Source organism: Austrofundulus limnaeus, unplaced genomic scaffold, assembly GCF_001266775.1.
Source record: "Austrofundulus limnaeus strain Quisiro unplaced genomic scaffold, Austrofundulus_limnaeus-1.0 Scaffold155, whole genome shotgun sequence".
In the NCBI taxonomy this organism is placed as follows: domain Eukaryota; kingdom Metazoa; phylum Chordata; class Actinopteri; order Cyprinodontiformes; family Rivulidae; genus Austrofundulus; species Austrofundulus limnaeus.
This window is the reverse complement of record NW_013952557.1, coordinates 869,868-879,217: the sequence shown is the minus strand read 5'-3', so window position 1 is coordinate 879,217 and position 9,350 is coordinate 869,868. Positions and strand designations below refer to the sequence as shown.

Here is a 9,350-nt window from a genome sequence, read left to right as displayed (position 1 = left end):
TGTGTGTGTGTGTGTGTGTGTGTGTGTGTGTGTGTGTGTGTGTGTGGTTAGCAAGGAGCTGTCAAGTTGGCTTCTGGGGGATACTTATGGCTAACAGCAGCATGTAATCTAACATGGTTGACATGCTTGGTAATTACCCACTCCCAGCCCTTTCGGGAGCTCTTTGAGTGACAGCCTGTCCATCTGCATCCATGTTAAAGCTCATACAAAATATGGCTCAGAGTGTGTGTTTATATGTGTGCTCTTAACCCACTCTCTCACCATTTGACAGCAGATTGTGGCATTTGAGAGACAAGGCCATTAACCCCCTGAATCTATTTCCTCTGACCAAATCCAAACCCTGCTCCACTTTCTGCTTTACCCACCCCTCTGCTCTCGAATCTCATCTTTTCTTCTGCTTTGCATTTTTCTTGCTCTTTCACATCTTAAGTGGTCTCATCCCAATCAATGAGAGGGGCGAAGATGAGTCTTATTTCTTAGGAAATGAATGAAAGTGAATTAGAGGAGAAAGATATTAGGAAGAAAAAAACAGCTTAATAAGACCCTTGATTGCTCCACCCACCACACCCCTGGAACAAAAGGGACACATTAACATTAAGCTATTCAATAAATTCTCCTCTTTGTGTGTTTGTGTGGGACCCGGAGTGCGGAGGGTAATGAGACACACACGCTGTGGACGCAGTGGAGAGTGACGACAAACAGACGCTGGTGTCACGCTGCTCAGATCAAACACTCTTCGGCACAGACTAAATGCCCTCTCCTGGCTACTGTTTTAATGACATACATGCTGTTAACAAAGAGACCACTCATGCACTCACACATTTTAAAATGAAAACTGTAACTCTGCTCTCTGGTGAAAATTGTACTTTTCTTTTCCAATAATTTTAAAACTTTTATATGAGAAGTTTGAAATAGTCTTTCTGCACTGTCGGATTTGCATGATGTTAATTGTATCCTACTCTTTGCTGTAGAAGTTTTCAGTGTAAAGCGATCTTTTGGATCTTTTGAAATGTGGTTTTGGAAGCACAAAAAAATACCTTAATTTTGAATTTATTTATGACCAAAATGTAAACTTAAAACTTTTACATGAGGCCAACTGGATTGCTGTTGTCTTAAAAACAACTCCAGTCCCAAAAAATTTATAGTGGTTTAAGTGAAAATTGTTTTATAAATTTTGTAAATCTTTACATTGTTGTTAGTTTTATATTACACAGCTGTTTTGGGTTCAGTATTATGAAATACCATCTGGAGCCATGCCTTCTCTTGTGAGATGAATGTCTTGTTTAAACCCTCGATGTAAGATATTGTTTACAAATTTTCCACAGAACCCCACTTCAGAAGATCTGAATTATCCATTTAATAATTCTTCCTTAAAAAAAAACTTTACCCCCTGCCACCAAGCAAAATGTGTTAAGTGAGCTTGAGCTGTTCAGTAAATATTTAAGGACCTTGTTCCTACATTCCCACCCGCTGTTCATTACGCACCATCATTTATTCATAAATACCAAATCTCAAATTAGTTTTTTTTTCACCAATTCTGAAATATGAGTGTAATTAAGTATGTTTTCTCCTCAGCTCTGCTCAGGCACAAGAGGTCTTTATCAATTAATGAGGACCAGATTCATTATTCATAAACTGAGATGAATGTGTAAATGTCTTGGCACCCATAAAAAAGTGAGTCTGAGGGAGGTAGAGTTTAGGGACCAAATTCACTGTAGGAAAGAAAGAAAAAGAAAAGAGTATTTTTAATTGTATGTGTCCAAATGTGAAAATGGATTTTATTTTTGTCCACATGGATCTCATTAATCCAGGTAGAAAAAAATCTAAAATAGTTTAGTAGATCATCTGGACAAATTCTTTTTTGTTGAAATGCTCCATCTCTTCTCCAAGAGACTTCAGTCTGAGGAGATGCAGGTAAGCTCAGCCTTGCAAGCAGTAACTTCCCATAGTGGATCAACTAGTTTACTGGTGACAATTGAAACTGGTTGTTCACATGCATAAAAGGATCGTGAGCCTATGTTACGGTCCTGGGGTCCAGGATACCCAGGACGCACAACATATAATGTCCAGACACAAAGGTGTTTGTAAAAAGAACTCAGATAGGACAAAACCAAGGAAGCCCCACTTCACAACAAAACAAAAGAGGTGGGAGGAAAACCCGAACCAGCCAGCAATTGACCGTCGGATCCGGGCAACCTCCCCTTGCCCTCCGGTCCAGGGTCTCACCCTACAACCAAAAACCGGAAAAAAAGGGGCTGGCAACTCTCAGGCCAAAACCAGGTATCTACAAAGGAAAAAAGTGGAGCGGCGGCGAGGCTGGAGTGCTGGACAAACAAACAAACTTCTCCCCTCAGGCCGCACGCTCATCTGTCAGGTGGAGCTCATTTCCTTTTATTATCCTCCCAGCCAATCAGCTGAAAGGAGAGGACATCAGACAATTAGACAGGTAAAAATGACACAGGGGCACATCACAGCCTAAAGACTAATTGTTAAGGCCCTGATTACCACTTTTTGTTCACAGAGCCCTGAGTCATACTTGCAGCATTGTAAGAGGGGCATGACCCCTGTTCAACAACGGGTGGTTTCTCCTCACAAACATGTCTCTCCCCAACATTCCTCTATCAAGGATGAGAACATCTTCATCCCTGAAAGAGTGACTGCTGGCCTGCAGATGAGTGTAAACTCAAGAGTCCTGGCCTGATGATGTTGTTCTTCTGTGCTGGACCATCCCTTTGAACAGCAGCTGCTTTGTTTCTCCAATGTACAACTGGTCACAGGCCTCCTGGCACTTAACGGCAGACACAACATTACGCTGTGCCAGGGGACTGGATCTTTGGGGTGAACCAATGTTCTCCATAATGTGTATTGGTGTTTGAAAGCTACTGGGACAAAAGCACAAAAGAAGTCAGACAAAGTAACTGTTTCTATGTCAATTGGTGAGATCACTTTTAGTGAGTACTCACACACAGATACTTGGTAAGGACAAAAACCCAACCTATTTCTGTGTACACTGACTCATTTTAAAAGGCATCTTTTTAAATTTATTTTTATTTATTTATTTATTTTTTGCAAGTTCAGGTAACTCCTTGAAGATGTGCCATAACATCTTCTCTACCTTAGTTTGTGGTATTTACTGAGAGAGGCCGAAGCTGTAACCTGCTTTTGGGACTTCAAAAACTCTTGAACAGATGCAGACAGTGTGCTGCTTAAAAAGTGTTAGTATTTATTGCTGTTACATTGCATTTCCATGCAGTGCAGTATATTATGTGGGCTTTTTCTGGTTTAACTTGTTGCTCAGACCAGACTCCATACTTTGAGAATTGCTGCTCTATACACAGTGAATTGTTTTTGGTTTCAACTGCAGCAACCATGAATATGTCCACATTAAACAAGCATCTGCACAAATAAAGCTTGCTAAATTTCTAGAACCAACTGCGTACAAATATGTTCAAGTCAAGACCAACCTAACCAAACCCAACAGTATGAAACATGGCCTTTATGCAAAAACAAATTTTCCACTTCCACTTTTGTGTCTCTGCCAATGTCTTTTTTGTTTTGAGTTGGTGGTCCATCAGTGCCTTTCAGAATACAGATGCACATGTGTTCCAGACCAGGTCTGATTGGGATCTAAGCTATCAGATTTCAACAGGTTTGCAACGTATCCTGTGGGGTAGTCACATATGTCTTTTGAGCTTGTGATCATATCTTTAAAGATCTTTTTGATACATTTAAAAATCTCGTTTGATGTCAGTGGATCCAGGGAATTTCTTTGAAGACATCAGAAGTACGAACACACACTGGTGTCTTCTCACTGAATGTGGGTGGTACACACAGTCCTCTGTTTGTGTTTTTATTAACAGAAGGTTGCTCAGATTTACAATCCACACATAATTTTAATAATTAATACTTAAATCTAATTGCAACGCTTGAAAAAGCAAAGTTTGTCTGCATGCCAAAGGATACAGCTGCTCTCCTTGATGGATGAGTGCTGATAGTCAATGAGAAAACACATCACAGCTGTTGTATTTTTCCTCTTTATGTACTTGACCTCCTCTCTGCTGCAGTTGTTTCCCCTCAGTCTGTTATGAGAGGAAAATGTTGTAAGAGTAGAATAATTACCCATTTAAAAGTAAAGCCTAGTTGTAGAGAAGTCTCTGTCCTGGTATCTCAAAATGGATCATTTTGTTGTAGCCATTAACTGGAATGAAACACGAAGAAAAGTAAAAGTTACTTTTTGTTGTCATTAAATTTCCAAGCCAAACAAAAATACATGATTTTTTAACCTAATCTTTTTTTTTCTCTTCTGTTTATTCTTGGTGCCAATGCAAAGTCAAAAGTCAAACTATTACGAGAAAAAAGTTGAAATAACACAAGAATAAAGCCAAAATATGTGAGAACTCATACTCAAAAAAGACTCTTACCACTGCATTAAAATGTAAGTTCATGCCAAAGATATCATATTACAAAGCATTTCAATTATTTTTGATGTCTTTCTACTTCCAACTAAATTAGGTATTTTATGGTAAACAGAAGGAAAATCATTTTAAATTTTGAGCATAAGCACAAAACATTCAGCTATATTTAAACAGCCATTTCTGAATTCACTCCAATGGTGCAGGTAAGAATATTTAAGTGATTTTATACAATACAACAACTGGGCTTAGCCAAACCCATTGCTGTTTGCAATTTCTGATATTCACAAAATTGTTGAAAGGTATGACATAAGCTGCGTGAAGCTTGTTAAAATTGAACTGACTTTGTGAGAAAGCATCTCAGTTTTACCTCAAAGTCAAATAATAATTGTATTTTTTTCTTCTTTGTGTTTAGAGTAGCCAAAAACATTTTAGTAAAACAGAAAATGATGCCATCTGTGCCAGAGCAATCCTCAAACTGTATAATAAGGACAAGAAGTTAACTTTCCCCTTGGTGCCATTTATTTTAATGGTTTTTCTCCCCTTCTCCTTTTCTCTTTCTTCCTCCCAGAGCCACAGCTACACATCGAGGACAGATCATTTTCAAGGATGCGCTGGCCCAGCAGCTCTGCGAGCAAGGAGGTAGGTAACACCACGCAGAAATTCCTCTCCCCCATCTGTGACATGACACATTCATAATGAGTGCTTACAGGGAGATGTAGCCCTACCTGTATGTTATTGCAAACATGTGCACCAACACATGCATGCAAGATGTTCCCCCAGTGTCACCTACCTGTCACCTTCTGTCATATATATTGTCAGAATATGGATGTCACAGAGCAGTTGATGTGCTGCATCTTCATGACTGTGCCTTTGCAGCATTTCCTTGCTTTTCTTTCTGCTTAATGATGCAGCCTTGGAGATAGTTGGATGTCCTATAATGCCAGCTTAATTTCAGCTTATGCTAAACTCCGCTTCCCCTCTTTTCCATACTCTCTGCCAGAGATTTGTGCTTTATGGCCCATACTTCTGACATCCACTTTCTGGGACAGCCTTAAGAAGCTATTGACAGACAGTGCAGTGCCAGTCTGAGTGTGTATAATTGCTTGTTTACAGTAGAGCAGCCTCCCTCCTCCTCCCCATGTAAAGACTCCTCCTCAGAAATCAAAATGTGACATTATTGCTGAAAATAGAGAAGTTGGCTAAATGCGGCAGCACTTCAGCCTGCTGCCTCAGACATACGTAGGTGGAGTGATAAGGTTTTGTCCGTGTCTGTTTTGTGTGAGTTAGCCCAATTCAAGAAGGCTCCACTCAACTACGAAATGCAAACATGAGCGCAACTCAGCCAGTCTTACAGGCGTTGTCAGGATCCCTATGTTTTTCATGTTGTTTTTGTGATTCCTCGTGTGTTTGTTTTTGCTTAGTTCTCTTTTTAGGTTTCTGTTTTTGAGGATTCTTCTTCTCTCCCTCTGTCAGCGTCTCAGTATTTTTTCCAGTCAATCACCCTCACACCTGTTGCCATTCCTAATCAGCTCAGCTGCTTGTTCGTACCTCATCTGTCTTGCTCTGTTTTGTCATTCTCCTTTCAGCTATATGTCAGCAGATTATTACATTTAGTTCTGGCTCCCTCTGTGTATTCCCTATTGTACTTTTTTTGGTACCTCGCCAGCTTTTTGTTTTATTATTAAAGTGTTGCTTCCGTTTATTCTCGGTCCCTGTGTGTTTGTATTTTGGGTCCTATCCTCCATCAAACCACACAGATTTTAAGATAAACTTTGTTGTTTTAGTAGATGTGAATTATTCACAACAGGTACTTTTAAACACTAAACATCGAGTCATATCTTCATCTAAAACTTTGGAATTAGACCTATTTGTCAGCAAAATACCCCATGAATCACTGGGCAGGTTTATGTGAAACTCCATAATCATTGGCCGTACATCTAACTGATTAACTAGAGTCAATTAGTAATTTTTACAGATACTGAGCAAAAGATTTAGTGTGGTAGTAGGTTAAGTCATTCACAACACGTACTTTAAGCACTAATACTGCAGATCATTTGACATATAATCAATCAAATATCTGTTATGAGTGTGGTTTTTTTGTGCATATGACTCTGTGTTTCTGATGTAAACATAGGATCAGAGCAATTTTTTTAACTCAACTGTCCTATTGTGTATTTCTAGCTGCAAAAAGTAGCGCAACCTGGTTGCACATGACCTGTTCACCTGTTCCCCCATGTTTGTTATGTGTGTTTAAAGAGAATGGATGTTCATAACTGCAAGTTCCTACTCTGTGAATGTTCATTGACAATGACAATAAATCTGATTCTGATTCTGATATCACAATAATGCATGAGATTGCTCACAGTGTAGTTTTAGCCAAGGTAGCTACAACTTTCGTTGTTAATATAAGATGATCAGAAGCTGTGTCCCAATTCAGGAGCTGCAGTTTACCTAGACCTGTAGGCCACCCTTCATCATCCAGTTAGGCTGCACAAAATGGCTGTGGAATGAGACAATCTAGTCTTTGGTTGACGTATGTTTGGGTGACCACACTCTGCCTCTTTACCAGAGTTTTATACCACATGCCTTTAGATTTAAAATGCATTGAAACTTGTATTCACATGTCGTATCAGTGGAGGAATAACTTCACAGTTAAAAAGGTTACATGTAAATTAATAAACTTGGTTTTAGCAACAGTATCAGTACTTGTAATTGCATTTTATTTGCTAAACATACAAATCAAATTCTTCAGTCTGTGAGAAATTTCCAAACTATGCAGACTTGGTAAAAAGGAGGGAAAAAAAGCTCTGCCATCTTCGTTTTCCTGTTTTGTTTGTTGGCGATGCAATGAGTTCTGAGATATCCTTGGTTGGGTAAGATACTGAAATACAGCCTTCATTTTTGGGATTTTGTGGCCCACGTTCATTGGCTGCATGAAGGGGACCATGAATTTGGACAGCCGGCCTAGGACAGTGATATAAGCGGACGACAAATGCAGACTTCAAAGCACACAGCCCCTGAACTGAGACACAGCCTTAGTCTCAACTCTCACATGGAAGGTGGTGGGGGATAAGCATTACTTCATTGATAGGACTTTAATTTCTTAAAAGTTTTAAGAGTAAAATAGTAGAATCTGACTATAAAAATGCCACAAACTTATTCTGCATTAAGTCTTGGTCTTAATTACAAAACGTAATCCTCTGAGGACTCCTTAAATCCCACAGTAGGTCATTTGAAATGCTACTTGCACGGTATAAACTGTTCAAACTCTTAATACCACTTGGAAGAGATGAGGCACCGAGCCCAGTCAGCCCTGGAAGAGTTGGAAAGGCTTTTCTCCTTTTGTCTCCTTGCCGGAGAGCTCATCATCCTCTCATCACCCCTGACACAGTGCCCCAGTCTGCAGTCCCTACGCATGAAAAATCTGCAGCCAGCAACAGTCACTTAGCTATAAAGTGCCAAGGGCCCGACGCATCGCACCAACACAAAACTACTCGTGGCAGACAAGCCGAAAAGCTGAGATTTAGACCTTACAAGGCCTTGGAGGAGACAAGCTGTTAATGGGAGAGAGGACAGAGAAACTGAAAGAGAGGGGGATAATATACAGGCATCTTAAGTACAGGGTGAGGTGAGCTGGGATAAAGGTGGTGGCAGTGATAACGGGTACATAGAGCAGGTAGCTGAGAAGTGCAGAGCTAAAAATTACAGACGTGACTAATGGCAGATTTTATCTTACTGGAGAAAGAGGACAGAAGGACAAAATGGTGGGATGAAATGATAGTAATGATGAACACTTGGAGGGTCATAAATTAAAAGTGACTTTGGGGGATATTTTTAAATATTTATCATTTACCAGAATAAGTAGAGGGGTTGTGGATAGGATTTAATTTAACTCTTTCTTTTTTGGTGTTGAAAAACTCCAGAGTAGTGGAGTCCCGTTACAGATACTCACATCAGTATTGGGCTCAATACCAGCATTACTGCAAGTACTCCAACAAAATGCTCTGATACCAATACTGGTAACAATACTGGGATACTATGACACTATGATACTCCACTGAATGTGTTACAGTGTTAGTTCCACGTTTGAGAAATTTATCGAAGTTGAAAGAAAATCACATTTGTTATTTTTATTTATTTTAAAATGTTGCAACAGTATACAACCCCAGGTAAAAAAGTATGGAATCACCAGTCTTGGATGAGCATTCATTCAGACATTTCATTCTGTAAAACAAACTCAGATCAAAAACATGATACAATAATGAGGTCATTCCAAAGTGCAACTTGTTGGCTTTCAGGAACACTCAAAGAAATGAAAAGAAAATGTTGTGGAAGTCAGTGAATGTTACTTTTATTGACCAAGCACAGGGAAAAAATATGGAATCACTCAATTCTGAGGAAAAAAGTATGGAATCACTCAAATTGGAAGTAGAAAATAAGGACACACCCAGTCAATTTCCTTTCCCTAAATGGACACCTGGCTCAGATTAGATCTGCTCGTTAGTCTGCAGTTAAAATCACCTGCAGTCATGACACCTTGGAGGGCTGCTGGACGAAGTGGAGTGGCAAGAACCATGGCTCCAACAAKAGAAATGTCTCTTGAAACAAAAGAGAGGATTGTGAAACTTCTTGAAGAAGATAACTCTTCACGCATGGTTGCTAAAAATGTGGGTTGTTCACAGTCAGCTGTATCCAAGATATGGACTAAATACAAACAGCATGGAATGGTTGTTAAAGCCAAGCATACTGGTAGACCAAGAAAGACATCAAAGCATCAAGACAAACAACTCAAGGCAATTTGTCTTGAAAACCAAAAAAGTACAACTAAACAGATGAAGCATAAATGGGAGGAATCTGGAGTCAATGGATGTGACCGAACCGTAAGAAATCGCCTAAAAGAAATGGGATTTCAATACAGGAAAGCTAAAAGAAAAC

At 39.5% G+C, this 9,350-nt stretch overlaps 1 protein-coding gene across 4 annotated transcripts in view; it reads left to right on the top strand.

Annotated features, from left to right (window-relative positions):
- The window catches only part of reln (reelin), a 142,735-nt gene that overhangs the window by 62,511 nt on the left and 70,874 nt on the right, over positions 1 to 9,350 (top strand). For all 4 annotated transcript variants that reach the window (XM_014016796.1, XM_014016797.1, XM_014016795.1 and 1 more), the window contains exon 4: positions 4,984 to 5,054. In XM_014016796.1, coding sequence (XP_013872250.1) covers positions 4,984 to 5,054 — 71 coding nt within the window. The remainder of the gene's footprint in view (positions 1 to 4,983; positions 5,055 to 9,350) is intronic.